Source organism: Mya arenaria, chromosome 7 (genome assembly GCF_026914265.1).
Source record: "Mya arenaria isolate MELC-2E11 chromosome 7, ASM2691426v1".
Taxonomy (NCBI): Eukaryota; Metazoa; Mollusca; class Bivalvia; order Myida; family Myidae; genus Mya; species Mya arenaria.
Window position 1 is genome coordinate 30035239 of NC_069128.1, and position 23569 is coordinate 30058807.

The 23569-nt window shown below is 32.8% G+C and overlaps 1 protein-coding gene across 1 annotated transcript; it reads left to right on the forward strand.

Moving 5' to 3' along the window:
* Positions 1-1714: 1714 nt before the first annotated feature.
* LOC128239996 (perlucin-like protein) lies at positions 1715-5680 on the forward strand. The gene is made up of 6 exons (XM_052956475.1): positions 1715-1827; positions 2689-2777; positions 3831-3921; positions 4450-4560; positions 4920-5025; positions 5316-5680. Exons 1-6 carry the CDS (start codon positions 1773-1775, stop codon positions 5338-5340), a joined length of 477 nt encoding a protein of 158 aa, XP_052812435.1. The 5' UTR covers positions 1715-1772; the 3' UTR covers positions 5341-5680.
* Positions 5681-23569: the final 17889 nt, after the last annotated feature.

Sequence of the window (23569 nt, forward strand, 5' to 3'; positions counted from 1 at the left end):
CTATTCTGGTTTCCCCAACCTAATCCTCCTGTACAAACAAAAATTAAACCGTTGTAATATACACACGTTACTTTGAAAAAAATAGACTCATTGGCCTGTTGCATGAATTTCAATAGATCGGAATTCACCTTTTATTTGTACCGGCATGGGTAAACCCAGTTATGTTAATTCCGGGCTATATGAATTTTGATTAGATAGATATCCAGTTGATTGCTATAAAATGATAAAATCGCTGGACGAGGTAGGTAGGTGTACGTTGGCGACTGGTGTTAAAATCTGCTCTTTAGATAATATGTTTCTACATACATGCATGTAGCGTTTAAACGATTGCATATTCCAAACTTGGCACAATGACGTTACTGCTTCCTCTCGATGCGACACTTATCAGTGTTTTAAATCACTGTTAACCCCTGAGAAATATCTAACAATGGACAAACCTATTAAAATGAGACGAGCATTCGCGCGCTTTAGATGCTCAAACCACATTGAAATAGGTAGACACAATAATGTTCGACGTGAAAGTCGAACTTGTATACACTGTTTCTGGTATTTAAACATCTAGGTAATTGAACATGAATTCCATGCCTGTTTCGAGTGCAAACAACATGAGGAAATACGAATAAACCATCTTAATAATTGATATAGTGGTCAGAGAAATCAGTTAATTGTTTGATGAGCAGTAACGATAGCTTTGTCGTTAAAAATGTTGCACATTTTATCTATTAACTTATGACTGCAGTAGATAATGGATAAACATAAAGTAGTAAGTAATTCAGGGTGGCAAAGATTATATTATTGTACACGTTTGTTGATGTTGTATTCTGAGCCACAGGCCTTTTTTTACCAATAAATGGAGTTGAGTTGAGTTAAAGTCATATTTCCAAAAAATAGGAGCGCATACTTATTTTTTCACATTTAAAAAATGATTGAGTCCCAAAGAATAAAAATCCAATAACCGGTGGTTGTCCCCTGATAACACTGACATTATAATCGTCACCGTAAGGATGTCAACAAGTCGATATATTTAACATAAAACAAACACGACCTTTCCTACCAAACGTTTAAGAATTAACCCACGATCATATGGTAGCACGAATTTCAATGGAACATGCGTTGTACCAATAGTTCGTAGCGAACGAAATAAAATGCATTTTTGTAATGATAAGGCTGTTATTAGATCGAAAGTCGGTCCATTTTTATTGTCACAAAAACACGGCACTTTATACCAATCCAATCGCTATGGCAAAATCTCTTGGTCTCTTCGGCGGCATACAAGAATTTCAATGAAACATGTTATACACCAATAGTTCGTTTCGAATGAAAAACAAAAAGCATTTTTGATCAATCATCAGGATAACTGTTAAGTAGATAGTAAGTATTGAAACATTTTGTCATTTTCAAAGAGATGAAGTTCATGGGTTTAATTGGCAATCTATTGGAAACATTGCTTTCCTTCATATTGATAATTTGAATAACAAAACAAATCACATTCTTCTCTCCCCCCTTTCTTTCAATGAGAAATGAAATAGTTGTTGTGTTTTTGCTTGCTCGCTCCATTATATTCTACAAAAACATCCTAGAACAAACAGTTTGTATGGTGTGGCCTTATTTAACACTATCAGTTAAAGTGTGCTTAATTGCAGACGCGTTTATTGGATAAAGATAAGAAGATAACGAAATAGACTTACATGTAGTTTTTATATCTTATTCTGCCCCGGTTTAGCTAATTTGACGTCTTTTTCACCGTGATTTTATTATTGATACGTGTAAATATGGCAAAGATTTTGCTGTTATTTATAGTTGGATTTTACATAGATAAAATCGACGGTATGCTTATTATTATATAAATACATGAATTATTATCTTTTCGGTAATGGCGACCGTAGTAAATGTGAGACAGTGTTAATTACTGTTAATTCAATCGTTACTTTCACCATGACCTGCATGGTATATATTTTTGTTTCTCTGTCAAATTGCCGTGCATTGTCGTGCCATTCAACGTATGAATGAAACTCTATCTTATATATGGGATATAGTGTTGAGTGAGTTACTACAACAGTTGTGTTGCTTGCTACTTTGTACTCATTAACAAACCGAAGTAAAAATTGCACAAGCCTATATATATCGACAAAAGATAATCTTTATTCATGTCTTAATCTCAAGTTACTTTGTTAGAAAGTAACAATAAAACCGTTATAATTTTACTCTTTTGAAAAGCGCATTCTGTTAAGGATTATGTTTGCTCTAGATGACAAATGGATATTTGAGTGATGGGTCAAAAGTACTGAGTTGTACTGTAATTGCTTAAAGCATAATACATGACCTTATTTGAATTTTAAACAACAATTTGGTATACAATTATTATTATTATTATTATTATTATTATTATTATTATTATTATTATTATTATTATAGAGGGAGAGAGGGGGATCAGATTTTGAGAATAGAAACATGATTTATTTCCCTTTCATTTGCATTATACGCTAGATTTCAAAGACGAACACAAGTATTTATGTGCTAGTGGTTCACATTTTTCACACGTCTTAGCCAAATTTATCTTTAACACACAAACAATTTTCGTTTATCTGAAATATTTCAACTAAGGTTAATGGAGCAACTTGGTTCTGATTAATGTTTTAATCCGTTCTGCCGAGTGTAATGATATGTGTCATTCTTTGCCAATTTCAGCTGCCATCCCGTGCCGCTCAGGTTGGCTCTCACATGCCAATAGCTGTTATTTCTTCAGTCGAGACACACAGACATGGATCCTTGCTAAGGCATGCACCGTTACATTTATTTCGGTTCTCTTCCAGTGTTGCAGAAAATAAAGGGGCTTTTGATGTGTGTGTGCGCGTGCGCACGTGCGTGCGTCAATGCGTGTGAGAGAGAAAAATCTAAACATGCAAATCTAATGCAAGCTGGTTTGGCATTCAATTTCTGAAGAATAAAAAACAACAACATCCTAACATCTTAATGGTTTTTCCAAATGACAACTGGATTGTTATCTTTAACTAGTCTTCACTGCGAAAATTGTGTGTTAAGGATAAAGAGTTAAATGGTATGCATACTTGATAAATATCTAGGATAACCACTGATATCACTTAATTGTTTATTGTTATGGCACATACAATTGATGTCACTGAACAGATTCAATTAACTTGAACCTACTGTTTTAAAACGTTTGAAGTTATGTTATGTGTGCTTCCGGAGCCCGATATCTCGTCATGAATATTTTTATTGGTTATTCATTATATTTTATTTAAATATTGACAATGAATCATGTCAACTCAAGGTAACCCTGTCGTATGAGAATTAGTCAGCTGTCGTTCGTGTTTGTCGGGTGTTGCCGAGTGTTGACGAGATGCACTGTCAATATTATCTTTATTTTACCGATAGCAGATTTTAATTTACAAAAAAACATAAACCATCTTAAAATCAACATAACAATTTACTAAAAATATTGTTATTCTGTCTGCATTGTGTAAAAGCGTCTGGCCGACGGATGGTCTTACATGAAAGTCGATGTCCCTGTATTCTTATCGAACTACCGTCAGAGGGGCTAAGAATAAGCGGGAAAAAGTTCTGAGTAAAACAACTCCCGCTATAGTTATGTTTTAACATAAGAAACAAATAAAGAATAAAGAAATAACACTGTAAAATTTAACTAACTAAATCGAACATTCTAAAAGACGTTTGGAATCTAAAAAATCTAGAAGCAATAACATGTCTAACTTAAAAAACCAAAGTAAATCTTATTTTTAAGTCTGTTGAGTCTGTTACATCCATATCGTAGTGAGTTTTTACATCTAATGTACTTTTTATATTTGAAGATGTATTGTGAGGCTTTCCGAGGTCATCTTGTCGAAATTGAGACAGTCTTCGAAAACAGTTTTATCCAGCACCAAATCAACAATCTGAACAGTAAGTTCTGAGAACAGTTTTATCCCGAACCAAGTCTAAACTGAAAATAAAGACGTTTTAATCGGAAGAATATCAGCATTTTTAACTGAAGGTTCGGGAAACAGTTTTATACAACATTCGCACCAGAAAGTTTGGGGGTCAATTTATCAAAAAACGTCAACATTCTTAACAGTCCGTTTCGGGGACAGAATTATCCAAACAAAACCGTCAACAGATTGTATTCATCTCACATTGGCATTTTTCGGGCTTGAAGTTTAGGTCTACATGCATTTTACTATATATATACTGACTGCCTTAATTCACAACAATTAGAAAGGAATACCAATTATCAAAGGATTTTATTTGTTGTACTGAGCAAGTTTGTGTCAACATTGTTTTGTTACAAGATTACCGGAGTTACGGTGTGAAAGATTTGAGGGCGAGGAAAAATGCGTTGGAACGGGCATACCAGTGTACATCACAAACAAAACATACCTCTGCAATGCATTTTGCTTTGATTTGTTCACAGGTATGCTTATTTGTTTCTAGAATCGTTCTGGATCGGGGCGAGTGACGTAGAAGTGGAGGGAGAATGGAGATGGGTAGGAACAGACACGACCATGTCCTTCACACATTGGAGATTGAACGAGCCAGACAGTTGTAGGTGTTAGATTTCAAAGGCAGTTACCCACATAAACTATTTAATCAGGATATTAGCATTTATAGGTGCTCTGTGTTTGATGTCTAGTGTACGTTTCAGTTATTTTCATTAGATAAGCGTGTGTCCTACACACATTGGAACGATTAACGAACCAGGCAATTATACGTAGGTGGATTATTACAAATGCAGTTCCCAAAAAAATATTTCTTAATAACGATATTCAAATGTGTCAAGTAATTAAATAACCAGTAAAGCAATGTTTTTTTCTGTTCTTCAACCATTTCACAAGAAAATTCCATTTCGAGGCTTTTAGTCTCAAAGTTAGATTCAAAATAATCATCGTACTTCTATTTTCCAGATGACCCTGAACATGAAAATTGTGTCGATATTAAAGCAGCCCCTGTTGAAGGATGGAACGATGAAAATTGTAACGCTCAATCAAACTACATATGTGAGGCTACAGAGTAAGTTCTTTGAAATGGCATTTAATTCTTTTAAAACAAAGGTATATCTTCCCAGGCCATAGTTGCTAACTAGCCGTATTCCGAAATCAATGAAATAAATATTTGTTTATCTCTTGTATTTGCTGGCTTGCTAAAACACGTTCACCGTGCAATCTTATCAGTTTAAGTTTATTAATTGTATACAACATCTGGATGAAGTAGCACACACAAGGATGTTCACATGTACACTAATCCGTTCATGTACTGTTTTGCAATCTGTTGTATCACTACCGTCATTCTTTATTTTACAGGGACACGGAATTCGTCGTCGGTTAAATGTGCATGGGCTTAGGACTTCTGGTTAAAAAATACCTCCTTAAGATAAATACATCGTATAATATTTTAAGAAAAAGTACCTCATTTTATATACGTTCACACATTTCTAGGGTGTTGCCGCTGGCTATTTAGTTTTTTTTTTACAACGTTTGTGAAACAATTTATATAATATTATATAAACCACTATATTTGGCAATAATTCTTGCTTCTTACTACCTACTTCATGCGCGTATTGTTATTTTAAAGTAAATATTAAACGTTTCCTGTATATTGCCCGTCTATATTATAGTTTGGTATTGATACTCAAGTTTAGTGGTATCAGTAGAAAATGCATGACGATATAAACGCTTTTGAATAATTTATTGTTGTTGTTTCTATTAAACTATACACCAAATTGGCACCAAAAAAGTTTTTTTTTCTGTAACGATTCTCAGGACAAATATTTAATAAAATGTTTTACTCTTTGTTATCATAATTGTAAAAAAAATACCAAAATGTAAAAAGAAAATCGGGTCGGAGACCGGGTTCAAACCGGTGTCGCCAAAATAGCAGTCCAGTGTTGTATACACTGTGCTACGAAGGCTAACCCTAATCTGGTGGAATATTTTAGCTATATACCTAACTTGGTAATATCACGTGATAACAGCGACTAGCTAATCACGCATAAGGAATGAATTCTACTAGGTAGACACACCTAGTAATCTTTTTAATGGAAAAAAGACACACCTGGTAATCTTTTTAATGGAAAAAATCGAAAACACTGCGGAAATAAATTAATTGTAAATTATGTGGTACTTCTGTTAGTAGGTTTCAAGCATTGTACACATCGATAGCAAGTTTATGTCAGTTTTCGACAATTTTCTTTTTTTCTCGCTATTTCATCATACGGAGTGCAGCCCCTTTAACGATAACCATTCTGATATTCTGATTGCCAATCATCTTGGAAAATATTACATCAAACAAGTTCTACGGGTTCCTCTTTCACATATTCATTACATGAATGGATACCATTTTTTTTCAAATAGCGGTATGAAGGATCTTAACAACGTATTCTTTACTATATGTATATATAAAATTATACATTATTCGATATTCTAAGCAAAAAAGAGTATATACAAGTAGTTAAAATATACGAACTAATATAAAATCAGGGACCGACATTAACAGTCTCTCGATTGGCGTTCTAAGTAATACTCTTTTTTTTATCTGTTTCAAACGTTTTTTATCGTTCGTTCCCTGTACGACTGCATATGGCTTACAGAATAGTGTTTTAATAATTGAATAAATGCTGGCCAGCAGTCATGCGAGAATTTGTGATTTGTTCCATATTTCTAAAAAGGTGTTTAGAACTTTTGTATGAACCACAATCATGAAAACAGGAGCACGGCACAACGGTTCGTTTTGTTTTTTAATCAGTCAATTAAGGGTCACAACTCGACAAGTATTTACAAGAATTATGAGTCTTGCAAACATTTCCGTATTGTCACTACTAAAACATGTACTACGTTTCATGTGAATACCTTGAACGATATTTGACATATTGTAAAGACAATCGAAGTGCATAGCTATAAAAAAAGTTCAATCCAGAGTTATGAGCTTTGCTTGTCATGCAGTGCATTCACTTGTCTTTTCTTCTCAGAACCTTGTCCTTTTTAATCATCAGGCATGTATATGATACACGCAAGTACAGGAAAGTCGTGAGAAATAAGCAATTTTATTTCATCGCTTGAACAAATATGATCATTGCATGTGAATAAGTATAAGTATGTTAAGAGTTCTACTTTATACTCACTGTGATCTTCATTCGAATAAATGCATGGGAATAACTGCATCGGACTCGAATGTACAGCCGAATTATAGGTTTTGCGTAACGAGCACGACAACGTCGACAATGGCACCACGGCTTTGGCAATACCTCAACTTTTGTCACGAAAAACAAACACACACAAGCTACAAATGGCATGGAATGCAAGTATAGTCCAATCACGAGGATGGTTAAATCAAGGGATGAACACCTTTTCGTTTCTACCTTAGGTGTCTGCAATCCAAATTTACAAGTCACTATTTTGGCTCCACTCCTTGGAGTAGCCTGTACTGTTTGAGTTGTTGCCCGATAGTTCGGTATATTTGTAGTCGGAGTTTGTAGTCTTTCCTTTGTCTTCTTCCGAACTGGCATTAGACTTGTAAACGGATTTAGGACAGCACAACTTTCTCTAGGCATTGCAAATCTGTAAAATAACATTTAACAAACGAATATGAATCGCTTTGTAACATATATATATATTGGAGTTACAGTGGCATCATCTATGTGACACGTTGGCAAACATTACATTCAGGTAATTAAAAATTGAACAGAACTGACTTTAAAATTCAGGAATAATCATTGTTTACCGCAACAAAAAATCGCACATATAATAATGTTCAAGAAAATATTATATGGTACCAATTAACCAAAAGGAAACCTATCGCAATTATAATAATACGTTTTAAACCAAACTGGTAATAGCTGAAGCAGGGTAAGTCATTCAATAAGGACTATATTTTAAGTGGTAAATTTGTATGTGAACATTTCACAAGCGAGTGCTGTTGTTGTGGTTAAGCATATGGTTTTGGATGTGCTTTTATATTTAGGTACAGGTTTAGTTCGCATCGATCTTATTCTCTTTTCTTTTTAAAGTTTATAAGAAATGCTTATAAAACCGGAACATGACAGGTTCATAGGAAATTATTTCTTATACTTGTGTTTTCAATAGAATATTTGGAGTGTTAATTGTTGAGATATAAATAAATGTCACAACACTTAACAAAAAACTCATAATAAAATAGCATATAAATAAACAACAAAATACTCATCTATTTAATATTACATTGATTGGTATTCAATAAATAATATACAAAAAAGTATTAACAAATGATCTAATCACAAGATTTCAGCGTTTAATGTTGTCATTATGGGAATGACAACATTTATATCGCAGACATGATCATGGCGACATGCTTTTTGAATAAATGTTTCTATGCGCAATATAACTAGATAAACTCGACTTAAGTATTCTAATTTAATAATCAATAAAATCAACCCATTTGCAATAAATCGATTATCTCCTCAAAATCAACAATTATTAAACGTACTTTACCTTCTGAGAGTAAAAAGCAAGAAGATGAAGAGTCCTTGGAAGGCGTTAAATATTGCAAACAGATAGTGAAAGAAATCCTGGTGTCATTAATTGTCATGAACCCAAACACCCATATCAGACCTGGAGCGTAATGTATCACATAATAAAACTTACATACTTACATACTGTTATATTAAGCTAAATTAAATAGGTTTGGGTTGCTATGGAAATAATGCCTTCATATTGTATCGGGTTTAGTTACTAACTATAATCTTATAATCTCAAATATAATTAATATACCTAGAATAACACTACAGCCTGAAAGTGCAATAACGCCATTTTGAGTTCCGACTGGTTTGACATCATGATATTCGTCTTCCGTTTAAATAAACTGCACATGACCAACGTAAACACGATGAGGTTTGCAAGAATAACGACCATCACGGAATGATAAAAGCATACAACAGCGGATTTCCCGATAAACAGCAGCTGAAAAATATGTTTTAATTTCAATAAAAGTGATAGTTTTTTGGAGAAAATAAAATAGATTTGTGTAAAAAAGTACACGTACTCGAGTTAAGATACAAATGAAACGAAACAAACTGCTTAATTCAACTCACTATCCTTTTCCACCGTAGTACATATCGTAATCCATAGCCAGTACAATAAAAACCGGAATCAAGGGTATTCCTGAATAATAAACAACAACAAAATATGGTATTCAATAACATTTAATTGTTCAATAACCTATTTTTTTAACTAGTTTAGTTCTACGGTAAGCATATGATGAATAGTGTGCATTTAGAGGTGAAAACCGGTTACGAATATTTGCAGCTGTTTTAAGATACAAATGCCTTTCTAGATACAAGAGTTGTACGGAAAGGTTTAAGCTTTTATCTTTGTACAAACTACAATCTGTAACTCGTATCGATACAACATAGATTACACATCCTCAGATCTTGTTAAGTGTACTATAGATATTAGGACGGTACTAGAATATATATATGTTAAGATTAATCATAGTAGTTATATGTGCCCTTTATTTATTTCCAAAACATTTATTTGATGTTAAAAACCTCTTACTAATTATTAATTTGTATAATTGTTTTGGAAACAATAGTTTTAAGACACAAAATACTACTACATTGGAAGCTAAAGTGACATGTATATATCAAACATCAATATTACACAAATTTAGGATCAGAAAACAAGTTACTAAAAATTTATGTAAATTCCAAATGATATATTTAAACGGATTAAAACGAAAACAGAGCTTATAATGTTTCTCTCCGAGACTATAGTGGCAAACCCAGACGCCTAAATGTTACTATGACACTTACTTACACTTGACGGGAAAAACACTTATATGGGAATATGAGTGCATCTTTAAACGGATTGGTAATCCCAGACGCCTAAATGTTACCATGACTCTTACTGACACTTAACGAGAAAAACACAACACAACAAAGACTGACAACATGTGCGTTTCGTTATCTTTATTAGTACATTTTGGGATAACAACTTTTAAAGGGTCAGCGAAAGAGGGAATTCATGGCAATTTAAACTATTGTATCGGTATCCAACCTCACAGAAGTCCGAAATATTTTCAACAAAGTGTTTATATACGAATAATACAAATAAATACACACAAATAAACGAACTCCTTACCCGATGCCGGTATCATTGTCTTGATCATGAATTTAGGAATGTACGTCCCAAAAACAAATCGCAGGTACTGCAATGTTCCCTCAACAAGCATCCACATGAATGATACGAGGATAAAGTAACGAAGAAGTGCCTACAAAATATATAATTTCGAATTAATTTTTGTTTAGATTAAACTTATTTATTTTGTAGCGATTGTTCCTACATTAGACAATGGATAGAAATATGAATGACGTAATGTGAATTTTGTTCAAACAATTCATAAAACGAGGATATTTATAGGAAAAAATATTTTTCTTGAAAAAAACACATTCAATTACGAACACGTAACCATCCAATAGGTTATGGGTCAATAAATTCAAAATTAACATCGAACGGGCAAATTTCAACGCTACAAGTCATAAAATGTTTTAATATATACATGTATAGGAGTAATATTTGTAAAAGACGGCTTATTAAATACGAACACGTGTTGCAAACCAAACAGGTTATATATCAATGTCTTAAACATCAAACAATCAAAACACCACTCCAAACAACATTATTTAACAAAACAGTAGGTGCAAATATCAAAGGTGCAAAATCAAAAATGAAGCTGCAAATAACACAATTGATCGAAAGGTAATGTGCCAATGGATGAATCTGCAAAATAAACAAGTGCAAATTACATCGTTAAGCAAAAGGTTTTGTGCACATACGAAACTGAAAATTCGAACATCGAATGCGCAACCTACTTTAATAATGATACCATAGCGCACTGGTAGAGGGAAATAGTGGTTTAGTGGTAAAAAGCCTGCCTCTCATCCAACGTCGAGATTTCGAACCCAACCAAAGGCACGTTCTCTTGGCAAAACAAATATGAGAAAACCAATTGTTTCAAGACATGGAGACAAGAGTGATTTATATCCTCCTTCTTATTTATCACGCTATTTTTGTGTTTAAATTCGCCAAAGTATTGCTTCCTTACAAATTTTCTGAACTTGCTGAATACATTTGTGTATTATATGACAACTCGTGACAGATCATATATATATATTAATCACTCTTGTATATATATAAAGCTTACATTGAAAGTGATATTACTAACTTAAATGTCATACTTACAGCCACGGCGATGCATCCACCATGCGACTCTGTTCTCTCCATACCAACAAGGAACAGGATTGCGGAGCACAATATGGACACGCTCAAGTTTATCAGCACCTGTTGACTGCGACCATTGCGTAAGTGTCTGAAAACATTATGTTCGTAACGAAAATGATTTTAGAACACAGCATTGAAACATTTATTAGCGCCTATTAATTTCGACCATTCCGCAAATGCGTGTGAAGCAGAGATAACAACGTACATTTGGAAATAAATGTTAATCAACAACTGTTGACCGCGACCATTGCCCAAGTGCCCGAAAAGCGACACTCCAGCATATGGTTATTAGAAAGGAATAAAATGTGGTGAGGAGGCCGTCCAATGTTGTAATAAAACTATTGATAAGTAACTAATTATGATAATAAATGATCAATATGAACGTATTCACTGAACTTTTATGTACAACGTTTGATGTTTTAATTGTGATTAATAATTTAATTATTGAGTTCACTCACTTGAAAATGACGAACGTTAGAATTATAAGGCCAAGGCCAATAATTGAGATGCTGAGTCCGACTTTTGTGATGATTCCCAATGCAACTTTGTTACCCTCTGAAATTCCACTGCCGCCCTCGGGATCCTGAAAGTTAATCGTAAGATTTAGGTAAGTGGTATTTTAAGTCGCAGTTCCGTGGGTAATTCGAACCCGGGAGCTTTGATTCAGAGTCATGTACGCTTACAACTAGTCCATCGCCAATTTAATAACGTTAATATCATAATATAATATAATAAGTAAATGATGGAAATAAATACGAGACAATGAAACAACAGTGACAGAAATTCACTAAAATGGAAACTCATTGGAATGGTCAAGTATACACTTAGCAACTATCCACTAGTGTAGTTTTAAAACTCGAAACTTACAATTAATACTGCAAAGTTTGTCAGATGGTTACACTTGCAGACGACAGTATTGTTAACATATGACGTCATAGAACAGCCTTCAGTTCCCCACCCGCCTGCAGCTTCGTCTGCGTAATTATCCCAGTAGGAGCAAACAAGGTTATTGTGGTCCTGAAAATAAGAGTAAGAACGTATTGCCTTCGATTATTCTACCCAAATACTTGTACTCATACAAAAAGTATATTTTGCATCAAACGTTTCTTACAATGGCGGATTCGCATTTTGAGTTGACAAATCTGACAATTATAACGTACGTTAGATAAAGAATTCCAAGATTTTACCGTTCATATTTAGAGAAATCGTTCCGAAACAGATCATCCTCCAAAAGGCATGAAATATCTTAATGACAGTACAAGTTCCTTAACATTGTCAGCACAGACAAGGTGCTTATGAGTACAGGAACAAGCTCAGTAGTTGTTATATATGCAATTTACGTTGATCCTGTTTAAAGGCAAATGTAAAAAACACTAAATGAGAGACACATTGCGTACAAAGAAACACAGACATATCGCATACAAAACACCACAGACACATGACACACGCATCGAGATATTTTATCAAGAAAAGTTGAGATTTCCGTCTTGGAACGGTCAGTCAAACAGTTGATCACTAAGAGGCTTCAAATAGTTTATCAAGATGAAGAATTAATGATAAAAATGACTCCTCAAACGGCTATACAGATTCACAGTCTAAATAATATTTATGTATTATGAATATGTGTTGAACAATGTAATACGCTTAACAGAGTAATACGCCAATCAGAGTAGGATATAGTAATCAGCCTAACTTAGTAATAAGCCTTACAGAGTAATAAGTCTAACAGAGTAATACGCCTAACATAGTAAAAAGCCTTACAGAGTAATAAGCCTAACAGAGTGATAAGCCTTACAGAGTAAAAAGACTTACAGAGTAATAAGCGTACATAGTAAAAGGCCTTACAGAGGAATAAGCCTAACAGAGTGATAGGTCTAACATAGTATTAAGCCTAACATAGTAATAAGCCTAACAGAGAAATAAGTCTAACAGAGTAATAAGCCTAACATGGTAATAAGCCTAACAGAGAAATAAGTCTAACAGAGAAATAAGTCTTACAGAGTAATGAACCTAACAGAGTAATAAGCCTAACAGAGTAATAAGTCTTACAGAGTAATAAGTCTTAAAGAGAAATAAGCCTAACAGAGTAAGAAGCCTAACAGAGTAATAAGTCTAACAGAGAAATAAGTCTAACAGAGAAATAAGTCTTACAGAGTAATAAGTCTAACAGAGAAATAAGTTTTACAAAGTAATAAGCCTAACATAGTAATAAGTCTAACAGAGAAATAAGTCTTACAAAGTAATAAGCCTAACATAGTAATAAGCCTAACAGAGTAATAATCCTAACATAATAATACGCCTAACAGTGCAATTAGCCTAACAGAGTAAAAAGCCTAACAGAGTAATAAACCTTACAAAGTAATGAGCCTAACATAGTAATTAGCCTAACAGAGTAATAAGCCTAACAGAGTAATAAGCCTAAAAGAGTAATAAACCTTACAAAGTAATGAGCCTAACATAGTAATTAGCCTAACAGAGTAATAAGCCTAACAGAGTAATAAGCCTAAAAGAGTAATAAACCTTACAAAGTAATGAGCCTAACATAATAATACGCCTAACAGAGTAATACGCTTAATAGAGTAGAACGCCTAACAGAGAAATATGCCTAATAGAGTAATACGCCTAACAGAGTAATAAGTCTAACATAGTAATAAGTCTAAAATAGTAAAACGTATAACATAGTTAAACGTCTAACATAGTAATAGGCCGAACAGAGTAATAAGCCAAACAGAGTAATACGCCTAACAGAGTAGTAAACCTTACAGAGTAATAAGCCTAACAGAGTAATTCGCCTAACATAGTAATAAGCCTAACATGGTAATAAGCCTTAAATAGTAATACGCCAAACATAGTAATTAGCCTAACATAGTTATACGTCTAACATAGAAATAAGTCTAAAAGAGTAATAAGGCTAACAGAGTAAAAAGCTTAACATAGTAATAAGTCTAACATAGTAATAAGCCTAACATAGTAATAAGCCTTACATAGTAATAAGCCTTACATAGTAATAAGCCTTACATAGTAATAAGCCTTACATAGTAATAAGCCTTACAGAGTAATACGCCAAACATAGTAATTAGCCAAACATAGTAATTAGCCTAACATAGTAATAGGCCTAACATAGTAATAAGCCTAACATAGTAATAAGCCTAACATAGTAATAAGCCTAACATAGTAATTAGCCTAACATAGTAATAAGCCTAACATAGTAATAAGCCTTACATAGTAATACGCCAAACATAGTAATTAGCCAAACATAGTAATTAGCCTAACATAGTAATAGGCCTAACATAGTAATAGGCCTAACATAGTAATTAGCCTAACATAGTAATAGCCCTAACATAGTAATAGGCCTAACAAAGTAATAGGCCTAACATAGTAATAAGCCTAACATAGTAATAGGCCTAACATAGTAATAAGCCTAACATAGTAATAAGCCTAACATAGTAATAAGCCTAACATAGTAATAAGCCTTACATAGTAATAAGCCTTACATAGTAATAAGCCTAACAGAGTAATAAGCCTAACATAGTAATAAGCCTAACATAGTAATAAGCCTAACATAGTAATAAGCCTAACATAGTAATAAGCCTAACATAGTAATAAGCCTAACATGGTAATAAGCCTTAAATAGTAATACGCCTAACATAGTTATACGTCTAACATAAAAATAAGTCTAAAAGAGTAATAAGGCTAACAGAGTAAAAAGCTTAACATAGTAATAAGTCTAACATAGTAATAAGCCTAACATAGTAATAAGCCTTACATAGTAATAAGCCTTACATAGTAATAAGCCTTACAGAGTAATAAACCTTACAGAGTAATAAGCCTAACATAGTAATAGGCCTAACATAGTAATAAGCCTAACATAGTAATAAGCCTAACAGAGTAATAAGCCTAACATAGTAATAAGCCTAACATAGTAATAAGCCTAACATAGTAATAAGCCTAACATAGTAATAAGCCTAACATAGTAATAAGCCTAACATAGTAATAAGCCTAACATAGTAATAAGCCTAACATAGTAATAAGCCTAACATAGTAATTAGCCTAACATAGTAATAAGCCTAACATAGTAATAAGCCTTACATAGTAATACGCCAAACATAGTAATTAGCCAAACATAGTAATTAGCCTAACATTGTAATAGGCCTAACATAGTAATAAGCCTAACATAGTAATAAGCCTAACATAGTAATAAGCCTAACATAGTAATTAGCCTAACATAGTAATAAGCCTAACATAGTAATAAGCCTAACAGAGTAATAAGCCTAACATAGTAATAAGCCTAACATAGTAATAAGCCTAACATAGTAATAAGCCTAACAGAGTAATAAGTCTTACATAGTAATAAGCCTAACATAGTAATTAGCCTAACATAGTAATAAGCCTAACATAGTAATAAGCCTAACATAGTAATAAGCCTAACATAGTAATAAGCCTTACATAGTAATAAGCCTAACATAGTTATAAGCCTTACATAGTAATAAGCCTAACATAGTAATAAGCCTAACATAGTAATAAGCCTAACAGAGTAATAAGCCTAACAGAGTAATAATCCTAACATAGTAATAAGCCTAACATAGTAATTAGCCTAACATAGTAATAAGCCTAACATAGTAATAAGCCTTACAGAGTAATACGCCAAACATAGTAATTAGCCAAACATAGTAATTAGCCTAACATAGTAATAAGCCTAACAGAGTAATAATCCTAACATAGTAATAAGCCTAACATAGTAATTAGCCTAACATAGTAATAAGCCTAACATAGTAATAAGCCTTACAGAGTAATACGCCAAACATAGTAATTAGCCAAACATAGTAATTAGCCTAACATAGTAATAAGTCTAAAATAGTAAAACGTATAACATAGTTAAACGTCTAACATAGTAATAGGCCGAACAGAGTAATAAGCCAAACAGAGTAATACGCCTAACAGAGTAGTAAACCTTACAGAGTAATAAGCCTAACAGAGTAATTCGCCTAACATAGTAATAAGCCTAATATGGTAATAAGCCTTAAATAGTAATACGCCTAACATAGTTATACGTCTAACATAGAAATAAGTCTAAAAGAGTAATAAGGCTAACAGAGTAAAAAGCTTAACATAGTAATAAGTCTAACATAGTAATAAGCCTAACATAGTAATAAGCCTTACATAGTAATAAGCCTTACATAGTAATAAGCCTTACAGAGTAATAAACCTAACAGAGTAATAAGCCTAACATAGTAATAAGCCTTACATAGTAATAAGCCTAACATAGTAATAAGCCTTACAGAGTAATAGGCCTAACATAGTAATAAGCCTAACATAGTAATAAGCCTAACATAGTAATAAGCCTAACATAGTAATAAGCCTAACATAGTAATAAGCCTAACAGAGTAATAAGTCTAACATAGTAATAAGCCTAACATAGTAATAAGTCTAACAGAGTAATAAGCCTAACATAGTAATAAGCCTAACATAGTAATAAGCCAAACATAGTAATTAGCCAAACATAGTAATTAGCCTAACATAGTAATAAGCCTAACATAGTAATAAGCCTAACATAGTAATAAGCCTAACATAGTAATAAGCCTAACATAGTAATAAGTCTAACAGAGTAATAAGCCTAACATAGTAATAAGCCTAACATAGTAATAAGCCTAACATAGTAATAAGCCTAACATAGTAATAAGCCTAACATAGTAATAAGCCTTACATAGTAATAAGCCTAACATAGTAATAAGCCTAACATAGTAATAAGCCTAACAGAGTAATTAGCCTAACATAGTAATAAGCCTAACATAGTAATAAGCCTAACATAGTAATAAGCCTTACATAGTAATAAGCCTTACATAGTAATAAGCCTTACAGAGTAATAAGCCTAACATAGTAATAAGCCTAACATAGTAATAAGCCTAACAGAGTAATAAGCCTAACATAGTAATAAGCCTAACATAGTAATAAGCCTAACATAGTAATAAGCCTAACATAGTAATAAGCCTTACAGAGTAATAAGCCTAACATAGTAATAAGCCTAACATAGTAATAAGCCTAACATAGTAATAAGCCTAACATAGTAATAAGCCTAACATAGTAATAAGCCTTACATAGTAATAAGCCTAACATAGTAATAAGCCTAACATAGTAATAAGCCTAACATAGTAATAAGCCTAACATAGTAATAAACCTAACATAGTAATAAGCCTAACATAGTAATAAGCCTAACATAGTAATAAGCCTAACATAGTAATAAGCCTAACATAGTAATAAGCCTAACATAGTAATAAGCCTAACATAGTAATAAGCCTAACATAGTAATAAGCCTAACATAGTAATAAGCCTAACATAGTAATAAGCCTTACATAGTAATAAGCCTTACATAGTAATAAGCCTTACAGAGTAATAAGCCTAACATAGTAATAAGCCTAACATAGTAATAAGCCTAACAGAGTAATAAGCCTAACATAGTAATAAGCCTAACATAGTAATAAGCCTAACATAGTAATAAGCCTAACATAGTAATAAGCCTAACATAGTAATAAGCCTTACATAGTAATAAGCCTAACAGAGTAATAAGCCTAACATAGTAATAAGCCTAACATAGTAATAAGCCTAACAGAGTAATAAGCCTAACATAGTAATAAGCCTAACAGAGTAATAAGCCTAACATAGTAATAAGCCTAACATAGTAATAAGCCTAACATAGTAATAAGCCTTACAGAGTAATAAGCCTAACATAGTAATAAGCCTAACATAGTAATAAGCCTAACATAGTAATAAGCCTTACATAGTAATACGCCAAACATAGTAATTAGCCTAACAGAGTTATTAGCCTAACATAGTAATAAGCCTAACATAGTAATAAGCCTTACAGAGTAATAAGCCTAACATAGTAATAAGCCTAACATAGTAATAAGCCTAACATAGTAATAAGCCTTACATAGTAATACGCCTAACATAGTAATTAGCCTAACAGAGTTATTAGCCTAACATAGTAATAAGCCTAACATAGTAATAAGCCTAACATAGTAATAAGCCTAACATAGTAATAAGCCTAACATAGTAATAAGCCTAACATAGTAATTAGCCTAACATAGTAATAAGCCTTACATAGTAATACGCCAAACATAGTAATTAGCCTAACAGAGTTATTAGCCTAACATAGTAACAAGCCTTACATAGCAATAAGCCTAACAGAGTAAAAATTCTAACATAGTTATACGCCTAACATAGTAATACGCCTAACAGAGTTATACGCCTAACAGAGCAATAAACCTAACATGTAATACGCCTTAAAGAGAAATACGCCTAACATAATTGTAAGCCTTACAGAGTAATCACCTTACATAGTAATTAGCCTTACAGAGTAATACGATTAACAGAGTAATAAACCTAACAGAGAAATAAGCCTTACAGAGTAATAAGTCTAACATAGTTATAAGCCTAACATAGTAATAAGCCTAAAATAGTAATACGCCTAATGTAGTTATACGATTAAAATAGTAAAAAGCCTAACAGAGTAATAAGCCTATCAGAGTAATAAACCTTACAGTGTAATAAGCCTAAAATTGTATTTAGCCTAATAGTGTAATACGGCTAACAGAGTAATAAACCTCACATAGTAATACGCCTATCAAAAAAATACGCCTAACAGAATAATAAGCCTAACATAGTAATAAGCCTAACATAGTTATACGCCTTACATAGTAATAAGACTAACATAGTAATAAGCGTTACAGAGTAATACGCCTAATATAGTAATAAGCCTATTATTGTGAAAAGCCTAACATATTAATAAGTCTATCAGAGTATTTAGCTTAACAGAGTAATACACCTATCAGAGTTAAAAGCCTAACAGAGTAATAAGCCTAACAGAGTAATACGCCTAACATAGTAATAGACCTAGCAGAGTAATAAGCCTAACAGAGTTATAAGCCTTACATAGTAATAGGCATAACATAGTAATTAGCCTAACAGAGTTATAAGCCTAACAGAGTAATAAGCCTAACAGAGTAATAAGCCTAACAGAGTAATTAACCTAACAGAGTTATAAGCCTAACATAGTAATAGACCTAGCAGAGTAATACACCTATCAGAGTTAAAAGCCTTACAGAGTAATAAGCCTAACAGAGTAATACGCCTAACATAGTAATAGACCTAGCAGAGTAATAAGCCTAACAGAGTTATAAGCCTAACAGAGTAATAAGCCTAACAGAGTTATAAGCCTTACATAGTAATAGGCATAACATAGTAATAAGCCTAACAGAGTTATAAGCCTAACAGAGTAATAAGCCTAACAGAGTAATTAACCTAACAGAGTAATACACCTATCAAAGTAATAGGCCAAACAGAGTAATCAGCCTTAAAGAGTTATAAGCATGACAGAGTAATACGCCTAACATAGTAATACGCCTTACATAGTAATAGGCCTAACAGAGTAATAAGTTTAACAGAATTATAAACCTAACAAAGAAATAAGCCTAACATATTAATTATCCTAACATATTAATACGGCTAACATAATAATAAGCCGTACAGAGTTATACGCCTTACATAGTTATATGCCTAACAGAATAATAAACCTAACAGAGTAATAAATAAAACATAGTAATACGCCTAGCATGGTAATAAGCCTTAAATAGTAATACGCACAACATAGTTACACGTCTAACATAGAAATAAGTCTAACAGAGTAATAAGCCTTACAGAGTAATACGCCTTACAGGGTAATACGATTAACAGAGTAATAAACCTAACAGAAAAAAGCCTTACAGAGTAATAAGTCTAACATAGTTATAAGCCTAACATAGTAATAAGCCTAAAATAGTAATACGTTTAACATAGTAATAAGCCTCACAGAGTAATACGCCTAACATAGTAGTACGCCTAACATAGTTATAAGCCTAACATAATACTAAGCCTAACAGAGTAATAAGCCTTACAGAGTAATAAGCCTTACATAGTAATACGCCTAATAGAGCAATTAGCCTAACAGAGTAATAAGCCTTACATAGTAATGAGCCTAACAGAGCAATTAGCCTAACAGAGTAATAAGCCTTACATAGTCATAAGCCTTACATAGTAATGAGCCTAACAGAGTAATAAGCCTTACATAGTCATAAGCCTTACATAGTAATGAGCCTAACATAGTAATAAGTCTAACAGAGTAATAAGCCTTACATAGTCATAAGCCTTACATAGTAATAAGTCTAACAGAGTATTAAGCCTTACATAGTCATAAGCCTTACATAGTAATGAGCCTAACAGAGTGATAAGCCTTACATAGTCATAAGCCTAACATAGTAATAAGTCTAACATAGTCATAAGCCTTACATAGTAATGAGCCTAACAGAGTTATAAGCCTTACATAGTCATAAGCCTTACATAGTCATAAGCCTAACATAGTAATAAGTCTAACAGAGTAATAAGCCTTACATAGTCATAAGCCTTACATAGTAATAAGTCTAACAGAGTAATAAGCCTTACATAGTCATAAGCCTTACATAGTAATAAGTCTAACAGAGTAATAAGCCTTACATAGTCATAAGCCTTACATAGTAATGAGCCTAACAGAGTAATAAGCCTTACATAGTCATAAGCCTTACATAGTAATGAGCCTAACAGAGAAATAAGCCTTACATAGTCATAAGCCTTACATAGCAATAAGTCTAACAGAGTAATAAGCCTTACATAGTCATAAGCCTAACATAGTAATAAGTCTAACAGAGTAATAAGCCTTACATAGTCATAAGCCTTACATAGTAATGAGCCTAACAGAGTAATAAGCCTTACATAGTCATAAGCCTTACATAGTAATGAGCCTAACAGAGTAATAAGCCTTACATAGTCATAAGCCTTACATAGCAATAAGTCTAACAGAGAAATAAGTCTTACATAGTCATAAGCCTTACATAGTAATGAGCCTTACAGAGTAATAAGCCTTACATAGTCATAAGCCTTACATAGTAATGAGCCTAACAGAGTAATAAGCCTTACATAGTCATAAGCCTTACATAGTAATAAGTCTAACAGAGTAATAAGCCTAACATAGTCATAAGCCTTACATAGCAATAAGTCTAACAGAGTAATAAGCCTTACATAGTCATAAGCCTTACATAGTAATAAGTCTAACAGAGTAATAAGCCTTACATAGTCATAAGCCTTACATAGCAATAAGTCTAACAGAGTAATAAGCCTTACATAGTCATAAGCCTTACATAGTAATAAGTCTAACAGAGTAATAAGCCTTACATAGTCATAAGCCTTACATAGTAATAAGTCTAACAGAGTAATAAGTCTAACAGAGTAATAAGCCGCACAGAGTAAGAAATCTTACAGAGTAATACGCCTATCAGAGTATAAAGCCTAGCAGAGTGATACGCTTAACAGAATTATATGCCTAACAGAGTAATTAACCTAACAGATTACCCTTAACAGAGTAAAACGCCTAACATAGTAATACGCCTAATAGAGAAATACGCCTAACTTAGTAATACACCTTACAATGTAATTAGCCTAACAGAGTTATAAGCTTAACAGAGTAATAAGCCTAACATAGTAATACGCATATCAATGTATTACGCCTAACAGGGTAATAAACCTTACAGACTTATACGCCTTACAGAGTATTACTCCTAAAAGAGTAATACGCCTATCAGAGTATTAAGCCTAACAGTTAAAAATACGCCTCACAGAGTAATTAGCCTAACCGAATAATTAGCCTAACAGAGTAATCAGCCTAACAGAGTAATTAGCCTAACAGAGTAATCAGCCTAACAGAGTAATCAGCCTAACAGAGTAATAAGCATAACAGAGTAATTAGCCTAACAAAGTAATAAGCCTTACAGAGAAATACGCCTTACATATTATTACGCATAACAGAGTCCAACGCCTAACATAGTGATAATTCTAACATATTAGTACGCCTAACCGAGTTATAAGCCTAACAGATAAATACGCCCAAGAAATTCAATTATACATTTATCCAAACTTTAAACAATGTAAACTTACAGCCTTATACTTGTTTTCAATAATAATACAACACAAGCTAAAAGGAAGATATATTTAATCCCTAAAATAGAGTAATGTTAATAAAATAATGACATACTGTATAGCCCTGAATACATTAAGAACATTAACAGTACATTGAGGCAAGTGTTCATAACTGAGTTGAAAATTAGTGGATGTAAGTGCTCCAGATTTCCCCCCTATTTTCAATATTCAGAAAACAATATCATCATGTTTACTTTTTTGTTACACCCACATTTCGTTGAGATCGGGAGACCTAAATATCTTTCGGCAGTCACGAATTTCAATCAATAACGCGTGTTATTAATACATACATACATGTAATAGTTCGGTCCAAACGATAGTTGTTACAATTTTTTAACCATAAGCGTGTATTAATGTATAATCTTGGACCGTTTTAAGAAATGTCCTCAGAAACACGACATTTCTTATCAAACGTTACGGAAATATTCAGGGAAAATGCTTGTTACTAAAAGTTCGTTCTGAACTATAATTATTTTTTTTTAATAATAATAAGAGTGTGTAAAAGTAAACTTTTGCACCGCCTTTTAAAAATGTCCTAAGCAACACCACACTTCTTATCAAACGTTACGGAAATTATCTTCTCACAATCTGGCATGGTACGTAAATAAAGGTCATATCTCCAGGATGGTAAACCAATTAGCTTTCTTGTTAACTTAAGTGTTAAAGCTAGAATCTAAAATGTAGAAGTTTTGAATAAATGTGATATCATGACTGTTTCTATATATTTCAGAGAATGATGTTTCATTGCTGTCCGGGATACCTAAATATCGCGGCAGGCACAAATTTCAATCAAAAACCCGAAGTACTAATTGTTCGTATCGAACGATAAAATTTAAAAGATTGTATTAATAACGATCTGTGTAAACAGATTAATATGATTGTACTGAAAGTCTTTTGTTCGCCGCTGCAATTTCCAGTTTTTGAAACCCAATACAATTTTATCCACATAGAATAAAGATCCGTCTGTAGATCTAGTAGTCCTTTATTTTAGCATAATGCGTAACAAAAAGGTGTGTGTCTCCAGATACAGTATTTTTGTCACCCGACACTTATTTTGCAAACGTGTATTTCTAAAGTACCATTTTATAAATAAAAAATCCATAAGAAGGTCGTAAATATATTTCATTAATATTATTATTTTTAAACTAACATTAGTTTCTACGTTAAGCTTATATACAGACAGATATTTATCGCTAACAGATATTGAGTTATTACGAGTTATGAAGTAAACCCAGATTTGTCCTTGAACCGAAATCAATTTGCTT